This window comes from Dreissena polymorpha, chromosome 9, assembly GCF_020536995.1.
Source record: "Dreissena polymorpha isolate Duluth1 chromosome 9, UMN_Dpol_1.0, whole genome shotgun sequence".
NCBI classification, from domain to species: Eukaryota; Metazoa; Mollusca; class Bivalvia; order Myida; family Dreissenidae; genus Dreissena; species Dreissena polymorpha.
Window position 1 is genome coordinate 8,692,061 of NC_068363.1, and position 16,248 is coordinate 8,708,308.

At 34.5% G+C, this 16,248-nt stretch overlaps 2 protein-coding genes across 11 annotated transcripts in view; one reads left to right on the top strand and one right to left on the bottom strand.

Annotated features, from left to right (window-relative positions):
• The window catches only part of LOC127846559 (PHD finger protein 20-like), a 254,732-nt gene that overhangs the window by 19,643 nt on the left and 218,841 nt on the right, over positions 1 to 16,248 (bottom strand). The window lies entirely within an intron of this gene.
• Positions 4,231 to 16,248, top strand: part of LOC127846580 (uncharacterized) — a 76,943-nt gene continuing 64,925 nt past the window's right edge. The window contains exons 1-5 of one of the 3 annotated variants that reach the window (XM_052378009.1): positions 4,231 to 4,602; positions 10,975 to 11,087; positions 12,222 to 12,335; positions 12,879 to 13,040; positions 13,163 to 13,802. In XM_052378009.1, the coding sequence (XP_052233969.1) occupies positions 10,985 to 11,087; positions 12,222 to 12,335; positions 12,879 to 13,040; positions 13,163 to 13,749 (966 nt within the window). In that variant the 5' untranslated portion in view covers positions 4,231 to 4,602; positions 10,975 to 10,984 and the 3' untranslated portion in view covers positions 13,750 to 13,802. Of the gene's footprint in view, positions 4,603 to 10,974; positions 11,088 to 12,221; positions 12,336 to 12,878; positions 13,041 to 13,162; positions 13,803 to 16,248 lie in introns of those variants that run through there. The other 2 variants (XM_052378008.1, XM_052378004.1) reach the window with 2 other exon arrangements.

Below are 16,248 nucleotides of genomic sequence, written 5' to 3' on the forward strand. Positions count from 1 at the left end.
CCTTTTTCGTAGCTGAGATGAAACAAAAACAAAATTGGGGTTCAGTTGGTATTTTTGGCTAAGCAGGTGGCGTTAATAGAACCAGAAGAGAGTATTGTTGTATCTCCTCACAATACTTGTCTTCTTTATAAGGAGATTCATTTGACACAAGCTGATAAGCACCCCTTCTTCAGAAAAAACGTGTGTGAAAAAATGGTGCCTCTCATATGGCTGATTTGGCAATAACGGTTACCAGAGGCTTCTGATTGATTTATATTTTAATTTGAATTCGCTTATTCACAGATATATATGAGCTGTAACAATTTAACTGCATTAACATCAAATTTAAGCTGTATTGCGTGCTGGTATATTTTCTTTTGACTCAAGCGGTACGGAAGTTTGTGTTGCGTCATGAGCGTCAACCTGCACAAGTTAAACGCAAACATAGCAATGTCCTGACACTATGATCCTATGACGATGAAGACCCTTATATCGTTGGACCATCTGCTATGCCCCGGTTGTTTTGTAGCTGTCCTCACGATCAGGTCGCTCACCGGACAAAGGATGAATGCTGTTAATGGTGTTAATTAACAAAAAAAAATGCATGTAAGTCCTTATTGATTAAACATCAATCATTCAAGCGTCTTTATAAAGTGGAAAACATAGCAAACCGCCGGCTCTCGACATTTACTATATGAGTCTTGTTCTAAGAAAACTGGGCGTAATGCATGTGCGTAAAGTGTCGTCCCAGATTAGCCTGTGTCGTCCGCACAGGCTAATCAGGGACGACACTTTCCGCCTAAATTGGATTTGAGCTAACAAGCGACTTCATTTCAACGAAAAGTGTCATAAAAGCAGAAAGTGTCGTCCTTGATTAGCCTGTGCGGACTGCACAGGCTAATCCGGGACGATACTTTACGCACATGCATTATGCCAAGTTTTTTCAGAACATGACTCAAATCGATAACTTGCCGAGATTCGTGCGTTTTTCTGTTCGCAAAACTAACAGGAAGCTTTGTCATTTCACCAATACTCACAATGAATGATGCTAATCGATATTTAGCTCATTAACAATTCCGCATTGGTCTTTGTTAACAGATGCGCTAATGATGGCTATAAGCGTCAACTGTGTCCTCAGCGGAGCGGTAACAAGTATTCACTTGGCGTCGAAAGCTGTGTGCATCTAAGGACTTGGTGTCATCTAGCAGTGCTATATATTAACTGTGCGTGTTGTCGCTTCTAAAGGAGTGCAGTGCAGAAAGTGTGCTTACAACAAAATAATACAAGTAAGAATCGCCTCTCGTATCGTTGTCCTCGCATGTATAATGTGGTTGTTCGTACAATTATAATTGCGCTCTGTAAAAAAAGGGCTTTAATGCACGAGCGTAAAGTGTCTTCCCTGCGGACTGCAGAGATTAATCAGAGACGACACTTTCCGCCTAAACTTGATTTTTGCTACGAAGAGACGTTTTTTAAACGGAAAATATCATACTAGCAAAAAGTGTTGTCCCTGATTAGCCTGTGCGGACTGCACATACATGCTATGACACACATGCATTAAACCCCTTTTTCACAGAGCACTGTTTCTTGTGCTGCTGCTGTTGAGGCGCTTGCTTCTGCTGCTCTTTCTTTATGGGTCGCTTCACGGATGGATTTGCAGTTTCTCGTAAATAACGCGACTGCTTATATGTTCATATAATGCTTTTAAAAACGGAATAAATAAGATAATTCAGGGACACACATTTATTTAAACACCATGTTATCGTAAAATAATAATTTAAAGAAAACGGAGATTTCTAACCGCATCATGAGCTTTATTCGCATATCATTTCGTATCCATGAAACCGTTTAATCACACTTTAAACTATTAATGATTTTTTAATCGCTATTATAAAGACATAAGGAAACACGAATTATAGCGACACTACTTTATAAAATTAGCTATTCAGTTGGACGGATATTTACAAATGTTTGTTTTTCTTTATTTTTGTTGTTAACTGTTTCTTTAATAGATTCATATGTGTACATTGGCGTTCAATGAAAATACGTACTAATAAATAAATGCATTGATTGGATAAAGCGTTTCTTATAAGTATTCGATAAGTCGGATGTAATGGAAAAGCATGTAAAACTGATTATTTTTACCCACGCGTTTCACTCACATATCGGACAAACAACATACCTAGGACATGTTTACTAAATTATGGTCATATCATGGCTGTTTTTACAACAAGTCAATTGCTCGATTTTACTGTGGCTTGTCTTTTGTTGATTGATGAGGTTTCAATAATTCTATTTTGTATCTATATGTTTGTAGATCAAGCATGTGTACGTTTTTCCGCATTTTCGAAACTTACATTACAATACGTCTGTAAGCGAGTAACTTTAAATGTTTGGTGGTGCCTTTATTACCGGGCCAATAAACTCGTAATAGGATTACTTGCATTAAGAAGTTAAAAAAACAACTTCAAAATGATCAATGTGACACAATAGCAGGTCGATTGCGAATGAAAAATCACAGAAAGGATTACCGGTATTTAAGTCGAAAAGATATGAATCACACTTGATTCATCTAGGCAGGGGGTTTACTTGATGGTGTGATTTATCTGATGTAGACCATTTAAACCTAGATAATATCGTTCTTACTTACCAGTCAGCGTCGATCGGAGCAAACACACATTTTTGTCATCTCTTGGAATATGCTGATAGCCTTTTTACAAAATCATTTTAGCTTTACTAAATAAATATTCACGTTCCTGCAAAAATTGTTCTGTGCAACACCTTGCAAAATAATATATTGTCATAATTGTGTTTCTGAATAATCACATTCATTGACCTTCTTTGTGACACGTGTGTCTCAACAAAAGTGTTAACCCGTTTGAAGGATCTTACTCGATTATCGTTTTTGAAACTATATAAGATAATTAATAAACTTGACTACAACGCGGAATAAAATTACCGGGATTATCATCATAAGTCGAAGAAGCAGTACCTTAAAGTATGAAATAAACTCTTCTGCAACAGCTTTTAATTTTACGAGCTTTCCGTTCGCTTTGTTTGTACGCGAATACAGCGTTTTGCTATAGAGCAATAATTCATGCATACGAAAAAATTAAGAAAATCGAAGAAACTTTGCATTTTAAAGCGGCCTTTTCACGTTTTATTAAATTGACAAAATAAAAAAAATGTTTCCGCTTTGCACATTGTCGTTGTAATTATGATATTCGTGAGGAAACAGTAATACTGAACATTTACCATGCGCTAAAATATCCATTATATGCATCTTTTGACGATTTTAAAACCTGAAAATTATAAAGCGTTGCAACGCGAAACGATTGATTAATTTGGACAGTTCTATTGTTGTCGTTATATTTTGTGATACTACGAGGATTGCTTATATAAAGTATACAATAAATCACTCATTGTTTGAGGACGGATGACCGAGTGGTCAAAGTGATAGACGTTTACTCCAGAGGTCAGTGGTTCGAGCCCAGTGAGGGTTACTTTTTTAAATTCTTGTTTGTTTTTTTTTACAGTAGCCTTTTAAATCCTATGTTTGCATTTATCAATATAAAGCAATTTATGAAAAACTTCAATATATGTCAAAATCTGTGAAAAATTCCCTTTAATGTATATTTAAGGTAAGCACCAACTATAACTCATATTGTTATTGATTATTATTCAATGACGTCTTTGAAACCAATGTTTTCTTCCCATGTGACTGTGGAAAACAATAATTTATGTACATTAATGTGAAGAACATTTAATTTATGTGAGTTCAAGTTGCTGCAATAGATCAAGATATAACCACAGCGGAGTGCGGGTTTGGTTTCGTGATATAATATCTTAATTAATATAGATGCAATAATTGCATTTAAGTTATAAGTATAAACGACTTCTTAGTTTTTAATAAATCAAAATGAACAATATACTTGTATTTCGGGAAAACTTAAGTTTGTAATTATTATTGTAACAATATTACCAACTTCGTTTGAATAGTTCAAATGCGGTCACTTTGTACATTTTGTTTGAATCTTTAATATGTTTTTCTCGCTATTTGAGATATTTAGATCCAAAGATAGCATCATTTTTATTATATTTAAGCCATTATTTTTTATATAAATTAACCCATCACTGAGCTAAAGGTTCTATACATTTGAATGGATTAACCGCTCTAACAAGTTATTTAATACCAACTCTCGATCTGCTTAACACCATTTAACCTCCCGTACTGAAACCATATTGTGATAAAAGAAGGGCCTTTATCTTGGTTTTATTGCCGTCTTAGACTGCTCACTGGTTTTCTTCAATAGGAGCATTGGCTGATAAGATTACACATGTAGTTGAAGAACATCGCGACCGTATATCATCTTTAACTAATGTGCACACGAAGATATAAATGCCGCTTGCAAACATCTGTGATAAATTACGAATGACATGAAGACACGTAAGAAGTAACAACACCTTTCCCAGGTTTCGATTTCAATAAGCAACTAGGGCGATATTGACGATGTAAATTGGAGATATGTGCTAAAACTTGAATTAATTCTCTTTACAAATGTAAGCGTTGAAGTCCTATGGGAAACATATCTTGTTTATTCTGGATGTAAAGATGTTTTCGTGGTAAGAATTCTTCTTCTTGTTTCTCTATATTATTATTATTATTATTATTATTATTATTATTATTATTATTATTGTCATTGTTGTTTTTAATTATTATTATTATTATTATTATTATTATTATTATTATTATTATTATTATTATCATCATCATCATCATCATCATCATCATCATCATCATCATCATCATCATCATCATCATCATCATTATTATTACTTTTATTATTATTATTATTATTATTGTTGTTGTTGTTGTTGTTATTATTCAAATTCAGCAGCAAAGACGTCACTTAAAACTTCCTGAAAGAAAGCTTACTTGATTCTGACAGTGATATACAAAAAGTGCTCTTCGATAAGTGACCTGTTGAAGCATTAAATATGCCAATATGCTTTCGAAAATAATAAGACTGCAAGTCAATGGTATTTAGAAATACACTGACTGATCCTTGGCAATTGAACAAAGAGATATTCTTCTCAATGCATGCCTTTACATACTGATGCACTAAATTCCCAGCCTATAAGATGGGAAAAGAAAGTATCGCCGGTTTAATTAAATTAATGAAATATGAAATAAATATACAATAGAGCAATTGTATTTAGCAAGATCATATACAATGTTATTGGAAATGTCGGTGTAACTCAAAAGTCGGACGTTGTTTTTTATTAACGACTGACACTTATGATGAAAATTCCGTGGGTATTTATAAAGGAATCAGTAACAAACCTATGCAATTACTTAATCATACGTTTTATTAGAATCTTCATACCGTGTTTCAAGGCTCGTGCGTATACATGAGTGAACAAGTAGGACATATTTTCCCATATCCAGTCGTATTTTAGAATGTGTGTAAGTCCAACGACTATATGTTTGTATGTATGCTGGGTTCATTATTATTTCGCCATCTGTATATTCCTCTGTTTATTATGCCGTAAGCTCTATATCTCTATGTGTATTATACAGTCAGCTGTATACTCATATGTTTATTATGCCGTCAGCTGTATACTCCTCTGTTTATTATGCCTTCAGCTGTATACCTCTCTGTTTATTATACCGTCAGCCTTATACCACTCTGTTTCTTATGCCTTCAGCTGTATACCCCTCTGTTTATATGCCGTCAGCTATATACATCTCTGTTTATTATACCATCAGCTGTATACTCCTCTGTTTATTAGGCCGTCAGCTGTATACCCCTCTGTTTATTATGCCGTCATCTGTATATTCCTCTGTATGTTATACCGTCAACTGTATGCCTCTCTATTTATTATGCCGGCAGCTGTATACCCCTCTGTTTATTATGCCGTCAACTGTATACTCCTCTGTTTATTAAGCCGTCATCTGTATACGCCTCTGTTTATTATTCCTTCATCTGTATATTCTTCTGTATATTATACCGTCAGTTGTATACCCCTCTGTTTATTATGCCGTCAGTTGTATACCCCTCTGTTTATTATGCCGTCTGTTGTATACCCCTCTGTTTAGTATGCCGTCAGTTGTATACCCCTCTGTTTATTATGCCGTCAGCTGTATACTCCTCTGTTTATTATGCCGTCAGCTGTATACTCCTCTGTGTATTATGCCGTCAGCTGTATACTCCTCTGTTTATTATACCATCAGCCGTATACTCCTCTGTTTATTATGCCGTCAACTGTATACTCCTCTGTTTATTATGCCGTCAGCTGTATACTCCTCTGTTTATTATTCCATCAACTGTATACTCCTCTGTTTATTATGCCGTCATCTGTATACTCCTCTGTTTATTATGCCGTCATCTGTATATTCCTCTGTATATTATACCGTCAACTGTATACCCATCTGTTTTTATACCGTCAGCTGTATACTCCTCTGTTTATTATGCCGTCATCTGTATACTCCTCTGTTTATTATGCTGTCAGCTGTATACTCCTCTGTTTATTATGCTGTCAGCTGTATATTCCTCTTATTATTATACCGTCAGTTGTATACCCTCTGTTTATTATGCCGTCAACTGTATACCCCTCTGTTTATTATGCCGTCAACTGTATACTCCTCTGTTTATTATGCCGTCATCTGCATACTCCTCTGTTTATTATGCCGTCAGCTGTATGCTCCTCTGTTTATTATGCCGTCAACTGTTTACTCCTCTGTTTATTATGCCGTCAACTGTATACTCCTCTGTTTATTATGCCGTCATCTGCATACCCCTCTGTTTATTAAACCGTCAGCTGTATACCCCTCTGTTTATTATGCCGTCAGCTGTATACCCCTCTGTTTATTATGCCGTCATCTGTATACTCCTCTGTTTATTATGCTGTCAGCTGTATACTCCTCTGTTTTTATACCGTCAGTTGTATACGCCTCTGTTTATTATGCCGTCACCTGTATACTCCTCTGTTTATTATGCCTTCAGCTGTATACCCCTCTGTTTATTATACCGTCAGCTGTATACTCTTCTGTTTATTATACCGTCAGCTGTATACCCCTCTGTTTATTATGCTGTCAGCTGTACACTCATCTGTTTATTATGCCGTCTGCTGTATAATCATATTGTCAGCTATTAATTTTTGAGCCAGCTGCAAATTTGTATGTATGCTAATAGTTTTATCTTTCCTTCTTATCTGTAAACTCCAAAGCAGTTGCTACGTCAGCTGAACAGTCGTATATTTATTTTCAATTAGCTTGATGTATACTCAACTTTATTTCTCATTAGGTGTTTATATAAATTGGTTAATAACCATCAGCTGCTTTTATGAAGGCTGAATGATAAGTTCATAATACTTCATCTACCTTTAGGTTAATTAATCAGTGTATGAATATATTCATCGTCAGTTTATTCCGTCAGCTGTATTCATCGACGTTTATTATTACGCCATCTGTATTCAAACAGATACAATTCAGTTTCTCTTTGGCTCTATATGGCGTTAAAGTAATTTGCTCCTACATGGCACATTTTATCACAATGATAATGTGTCGCCGAAATGTGATATAATTTTATTTTTGTCATTGTATAAATATTAAATTACCATAATAATATATGTTGTTTTTTATGACACGGCACTTACCACAACCATTACAAACGTAGATTGTTGTACCGGTAGTTAATCCCTCTGTAAGTTTCTTTATCTTGCCATCGTCAAGTCTTCGTTCTTAGATTTCGAACTAGATGAAATGGATAATGCATAATTGGAAGCATAATTTAACATGTAAAAATATGACATAATAATGTAGTCATGAATTGTTAAACTGTATAAAGTTATAAATACGTGGGAATTTCTAAAATATTTATAGACAAATGATGTTAGAAAGCATTTTAACAGCTGTTTGCAATTATACACATTTGATGAAAAAGAAGTTATCTGTTCTTATGTTGCAATTAGAATCAATTTAATACATGCACCTTTTTCATTACCTAACCCTTAAAATATTCAGGAAAGTCTTATTGCACCTTAAATGGTCATCATAATGTTATGCTTAATAAAATCATTAAAACGAGTTTGTGTTTAGAGTAGTAAATTGTAGTATGCAATTGTAGTTATGTAAATAGATTGTCAGTAAATAATGCCAGAAATGATTTTACTGATACTATATCCGCAGTGTAGCGGACCCATTATTTTCACATACATATGTACGGTAAGTAATAAACCAAAGTACATGTAAAAAGAATACGGTAGTTTAAATAATACTGACTCGTTCGTTAGTGACTGTGAGTCTGCCGTCGTATATATACAAATGTATAGGAAGTGTTTTAACTTCAATTATTCCTATGCTAATAGATCAAGGCTTTGTCATTACAAGAAACTGTATAAAGATTAAATACGGAAAAAGGAGGGATGTGCAAAGCATACACAAATGACTGAAATTGAAAAATTAAATAAAAATTAACCACGCGATTTTGGAAATTCTTCAAATCAAAGAACAAACTAAGCAGTCATAACATTTCATTGAAATACTTTAATTGTGTTTTAGTGTGTGTTTTTTTTAACCTAAGTAACAATCCGTTTCATTGCAATTATATCGAAGCAGAACAAATTAGTTCTAGTTATATTTTATAATTTTAGTGATGATAATGATGTGTTTGCAGAGTTAGACCAGCCTATTAGTGTTGATGATATTATGTGTGCAATTAAACAACTCAAGAGAAATAAGTGAGCTGATATATTTAATAGAATGTAGCGATAAATTGTGTAACCATTTATATGATATTTTAAATCGTGTACTACAATCATTTTTTCCCTGAACAATGAACTCGCCGAATTATAGTCGCATATCATAAAAAGGGCTCTGCAAAAACGATGTGAATACACTTTTTTGTAATTACAGAGGAATAACACTTTTGAGTTGTTTCTCAAAACTATTTACTACAATAGAATACAATAAACGCATCGAACGTCGTTTGTATTTGTAACTGTTGTTTTGTTTTAAGAAAAAAATACCTTAAAAGTTATGTATATGTTATTCCATGTGTTTTTATGTATCATCAATTATTGACTTCACCCGAAAAAAGAACTTGTCAAGTTGTGTAAATATATAAACGAAGCATTTGTTCTTCGCAATTCATTGATCAATAATACAATATAACCGGTATCACTTAGAAATTCTTTCTTTCATTTAAAGACTAGATGTTTTGAAAGTTTCTACCGGTATATACATATATATAATTTTTGTTCGGAACATGAATGTACTGGAAACGTGACATACTTAATACTTCTATATCGTATGTTTTAAGAGGATGTACTACTGTTTAACTATAATTAATGTCTGTTCTGTTTTGTTATATATTTGAAATATGCATTGTCATACGTTTTTTATATGGTAGTATTTTAAATAATGAATTAAATTTTCGGAAGGAACCATGGATGTTGAAAGAGTTGTAAATTAAAGCAACAAAATTGATCATGATACTATCATGGTACTATCATGGTACTATCATGGTACTATTTGCAATTAACGCACGTGTGCTGACTATTTTGTTTCACTGAAATATAATTGTTGCATCCTGTCCAAAATGAACGGATGCTGCTAAACATAACTATATATGCATTATTAATTTATTCAAACGGATGCATTTCGCATGCATGCAGTGGTTTTTGACTTGCAAATGTCTACACAGTGATGGAAAAGGACACCGCGTCTTTTCAGTATGGTGTTTCGCGTTGTTTTAATGATCCATGTAATTAAATACCATTTTATATATGAGCAATCCTCTGTGAAAAGGGGGTTTAATGCATGTGCAGTAAGTGTCGTCCCAGATTCGCCTGTGCAGTCCGCACAGGCTAATCAGGGACGACACTTTCCGCCTAAACTAGATTTCTTCTAAGAAAAGACTTTCTTAAAATAAAAATATCATAAAAGCGGAAAGTGTCGTCCCTGATTAGCCTGTGCGGACTGCACAGGCTAATCTGGAATGACAATTTACGAACATGCATAAAACCCCTTTTTCACACAGCACGGTTCATATAAATTTTTATAAAGAAAACAAGGAGCTTATGTCTATGATAGAGTCACAGACTGTACTAAATGATGGTGTCATTCATGAAACAATCATATCCACAAGGAAATACCGTCATGTTATATTAATTATGTGCGCTCATGTTTCTGTTGCATAATTCATTTGTTATCTCTTCTTTCACACACATTTTGTGGTACGTTTATGTTAGCAATTAAACTATGAACTAATATCAATAGCTGTGCATTATATCAACAAACTACGGGCTGATTTTATAGTTGTGAATTTACCGTATCCAATCTGTGAATCAGCGCATCTCCAAATATAATGGTTATTTCCTTCGTCACAACATGCAGTCAATGAGCCGTTATTCGAACTAAAACAGCTATTAAGAGAATTAAGTGCTATTGGTAGTGGCTTTGAACGTATCTTTTTATAAATTTAATCTAATTGTATTTCAAATTGATATTTAGTTCTATTTAAAATACTTATAAGCAGTGTTCCGTAAAAAACAAGTCGTACAAAAAAGAAGTGTCATTGATGTCCATGATCACGTAGTATAAGCCATATTTACCTATGACGCTTTAGACAACGTGTTTAATGTACGGTGTACTGTGTTCAATCTCACCATCTGCTTCTTTGAAGTCGCCTTCGCTCTGCATGACGTCTCTATACACAGATGTTGCTTCAATAAATGTTTCAGTTTTACGATGTAACAGTTTCAGCTTAACACGTGTGTCACAACAACCGTTCGCGAGTCAGTGTACACCAAAACCGATTCGGATTTACTAAGATCGACCCCACGTTGTGGCAGTTTAACATGAATAATAACATGTATGTTCATTTGTGAACAGTTACGTATTTACGTTGCTATTATTGTAGTAACTATTGATAATAAAATAGTATAAAACATCACAGACGGTTAAATGATGCGTGTTTTACTTAATGACAGCGTCTGAAGAATGGATGTCGGAGTGCCGGATGTTCAAGAGTGCGCCCGGCGGTTCGGCGTGTACCAGATATGCTCCACCACCGGCCCTTGTGTGGCTCTCAACGACACATGCCGTAAGTACCAAACACTCTGTCGGCTTTAATAAGGCTTTTTTTCAGTAAACTGACCGATTTCGAATTCTGTTCTGTATACGGATTTAGTTTTGATTTATTTTTTTAATAATCAATCATACTCGCGAGCTGAACTTAAATATTAAAAAATATATGAATCAAACAAATTTAGAAGATTTCACACATTGAAAATCCTAAAAAAAGTGTTAAATAATGTGTTGATAGTTAAAACAACGTTTACCCATGTATGCCTAGTGGACTCCCCCGTCCTTCTAAATTGGATAAATTTATTTCCAAAATTAGGGATGTCTAGTAGATTTATTTCTATATTTAGAATATTTCTTACAGAAATTCCTTAAAGCAAACAGCGCAGACCCTGATGGGTCTACGCTGTTTGCCAATGCCTTTTTTTTCTAAACGCTAGGCATAAATGGGTTAAAAAAAAGTTTTGTCGATTTCCGATTCTAATTTGTGTTGATATTAGTGGAAACATTAAAAATATTGTTTTGGCCTACGGAACACAAGAAAGAAACATTAATCAGTGCCCAGAAATGGATTTAGCTATTAAACTGATTATGAAACGGGATGTTGCTGTTTATAATATCTTCTAGGAAACGAATATCACTCGACAATAACGCAACTTTTGGCGGAGTTTAGAAACGTTTAACGTACATTTATCTAGTGGTTTTACGTGCATTGTACATACATGGTTTCGTGCTTGTAATAGTAATCAGATTGTTTAAACACTTATACAAACTTAAATGCAAAATATCTACCTATTAAGCAACGTTCGCATTTTGTTGTTACTTAGTGGCTTCAATAATAAGAGATTTGTCTTGTAACAATAAAACGAATTTTAAGTATCCACTTAAAAAAATCATCGTTGCTGCTGTAAAAAAACACTTGAACGTTTAAGTAAATAAATACAAACATAAGTGACAAACTTTGATTTATCAAGTATTATCTAGCTACTTTGACCCAATCCCACTAATAATAAATCCGAACTTCAAAACATATTCGTGATTCAACAATATATATTCATGTCACAAACATGAACATCTCAATATGGCAATATGAGGCTATGAAAGTATTATCATTGAAGATCGTACAATATAAAAACATTATTTATGCTTACAGCCTGTTTAGAAAGCAGCGACTTCCGTTGCGCAAACTCTCTGTGCCTATCACCGCACTTCCGCTGTGACGGGAAACCAGACTGTCCCGGGGGCGAGGACGAAGTTGCCTGTCCAAGTGAGTGGCGAGTTATTGAACACTGAACTACGTTTTGATAACAACAATGGCGATTTCTTGTTGAAGATTAACGTATGCATACGTAGCACGTCCTTCTGTGCAGGTTGCACTTTGTCACAAATGTAACATACCCTCATATCGCCTGTAAACAGAGAATTCAATTGACAGTATATACTGTTAAGCATGAATTTAAAGATATATTTTTCAGCTTCATTGTTTCATATTATTTGTGTAATGATGAAATGAATATAACTATTTTTTTTTTATTTTAAATTTACATATCGCCATTAAGTATACATTGCATTGCTTACTGTAGTTATTTTAAATTTTACTAACGGATAGAAACTAACAAGAAAAATTAATTTTCTATCGCCCTCTACAATTGAGCCAGTGTCGAAATATTCACCTTATCGCAAGGTGAACCAGAAACCAAAACGGTTTTACTTTCACTTTGCGGAACTGAAATCACAGAATGCGTTTTTTTTATTTATTGAAAAATCAAATTAGTAAAATGACAAAATATGTTTTCTTCTTGTATTGCAGGTATTGGTCGCATGGTGTCCGAGCGACCACATGAGACGTCAATGGCGGTGATTGTTACCTTGGCAACCATTTGCGCTCTTTTCTGCATCGTCATCCTGGTCATGATTGCGTTGTTTGTTGTTAAGAAGCGCAAGGCCAACATCTCCAATGACGACAATTCAGGTGAAAATATTATATAATATACTATATAGATGCTGTACTTGTTTCCATGGTAACGACAGTTGATGTATAATAGTGTTATAGTTTATAAAGTTTAGTTCACCTAATTTTCTTACGTTTTCCAGGATGCGCGGAACCACTCCGTCGGTCATATATTACGGCTGATACAAGTTCGTCAGATGATGATGATAAAGCGAGTCGAAGAATCATCAGATATTACCCAATAGTTCCAGTCTGCAAAGAAAATTCCTGTTTTGAGCCGTGTAAGAAAGCCAGTGTAGACAATAAATTGGTAACGCCAGAACGTCACGTTGGCCCTGGCGAAGTTTATTGTGAAAACTTAACGAAATATATCAAAGACGTCAATAGATACCTTGATGTCTGTGCGGAAATATACGGACAAACGGACAAATCACGAAAAGTGACACGTCTTGGAAAATACACATTTAAACGGAGATTAAAATACACAAACTGCAACGAACTATTGTGCAGAGACAAAGAAACGAAAGATAAACTTTACGTTATTAATAGTTATAAACACTGTGCGGGGAAAAGTATCGTCCCGTCGACCTTGACCTTCGATAAGGACCCCGACAATTTTACAGCAAAGTTTAATAAAGAGTTTTTGTGTTCTTCCACACCAAGACAAGGTACAAAGCAGCTGTCGTTAACAAATATCTCGGCCATATCAACAGACAGTATCGATGTGTGATCAAATATCCTTAAGCAAATAATAAGGCCACATAATAAAATGTTTCGAAATAATTCCTTGTATAATATAATAAGCTATATCTTGTCAGATATCGCTCTCGACTCGAATGAACCAGTATTGCTTATTTTAAGTTATTTACATCACGGAGCGTATATTGACGTCATCTAGAGTCCGTGTTTACATGCATCGTTTGAAATGTACGCGTAAATGCGTTGATATAAAGATGGACATAATACTCAGATATTGTTAGAAAGTGTAACCGTTTTTTGTTATAAACTTGAAGAAAACAAAAACATCAGTTTCTTTCCATGTTCAGATATAACGTTCACCATTTAATCATCTGCACATAACAAAATGTAAGGTGATGTTCAATACAGATAGGTTTATCAAGCGGGACTTAAAAAAGCTGGACCGTCAGCCTTACTAAATAGGAGTAATTTTAATTAAAAAAAAATCGATTGAATTTTAATGTATGCGTGAACTGACCGAGTATTATATTATTATCATGATATTCTTTTATGTTGTTTGATTGGTGCGAGTATTTATGATAATAAGTTAAGACCTTCAATCATTTTTATGTCCACCAGTATAGACATATTTTTGCCCTGTCTGTGTGTTTGTTGGTTTGTTGGTTTTCGTCAAACTTTAACATTTGCCATAACTTTTTAAATATTGAAGATAGCAGCTTCATATTTGGCATGCATGTGTATCTCAAGGACCTGCACATTTTGAGTGGTGAAAGGTCAAGGTCATCCTTCAAGGTCAAAGGTCAAATATATGGGTCAAAATCGCTCATCCTAGGTCAAAGGTCAAACATATGGGGGACATTGTGTTTAACAAACACATCTTGTTTCTTTTGTAATACTCAATAAACGATAAAGTAATAATTTGGCATAAGATCGCAAGTAACCAACTTATTTCTTTCCCTTGCATATTTGGATTACACAAAAAATTATAATGATTGCTCGTATAAAAAATATGATAAGCACGTACCGAATCAGCATTGTTAATACGACAGCTTGTATTTGCACAGATTCCGGCTATGTTTTGTTAGTGACGGTTTAAAGGTCCCAAACTGTGAACTTACTAACCCTTTCCTAAGAATGATTTGATAAGTGTCTGGTATGGCTGGGCCTTAACCGTTTATACTTATCTAAGTGGAAAGGGTTAAATACGTATCTAAGTGGTAAAGGGATTAATACGTATCTAAGTGGAAAGGGTTAAGATATTGTGCCATCAGCTGTTTACGGAGGCTCCACCACAAACAGGTCTCTTTGATCAGACTTTCATACAATATACTCACGAATACGAACTACCGATAACAGTTATTTGGATCGATGTATTCCATAGATCTCTTACCAATCTTTTCGAGAGAAATGCAAATCGATACCTTGTCGGGAAGCGGACTCGGGTAGTCGTCTTCGCGTCTAGCAGACTGGTGACTTTGTCATTCGAACAATACAATAACTAAATGATGTTGATCGAAATTTATGCTCATTAACCATTCAGCATGAGGCTGTGTTTACCAGATGCTGTGATGCTGTCTTTTTACGAGTAATTTTACTCGGCGAGATTGTAACAACAAGAGTCCGGTTGGTTTCGACAGGTGTGTGTAATGAATGTGTCTGCTGCGCTCTGAATAACAAATATTATCAAGTAAGAATCGCGTGTACATGTTGCTCTCGTATATTGGTAGAAAAAGTATTATTAACCCATCTGTTATTAACCAATTTATGCCTAGTGTCATAAAAAAGGCCTTGGCAAACAGCGTAGACCCAGATGAGACGCCGGATGATGCGCCGTCTCATCAGGGTCTGCGCTGTTTGCTTAAAGGAATTTCTGTATGAAATATTCTAAATATAGAAATAAATATACATGTTATAGACATTCCTAATTTTGGAAATAAATTGATCCAATTTAGAAGGATGGGAGAGTCCACTAGGCATAAATGGGTTAATGCTGACTGTTGTTACAACTGCTGTATTTCTTGTTGTTACTTCTTCTATAACTACTATTACTACTTCTACTTCTATTTACTAGTATTCTATAAACAATGATCTCACAGCATTAAACCGCGTCTTTTTTATTTCTTTTTGAACTCCAAATTAATGAAGTTTAGTAACAATGACCATTATAAATTGCTACTTCAAATAAATACACCTCAAGTGTTCTTATTTGTATTTTTTCACTTTTTTCATTTTTTTCGACGCAACATCTGAGGTGACGGTTCATTGGAACATTTAGGCAACCGCTGAAAATTCAAATTGTTGCACCGCAAGTCGACACTAACCCTGCAGCTAATGACATCTCGATTTCGTGCAATACAAATATAATGATTATTAACAAATTGGGTTATTGAATCTAGATTGGTTATCAGTGCATTCAATATTCGATCGATTACACGTTCACTCTCATATATTACTTCCGCATTATCGTCTCGTCTAGAGCGCTTGTGAGACATTCGGAAATCGTAGACTACGATTGAATGTTTGAATCTTT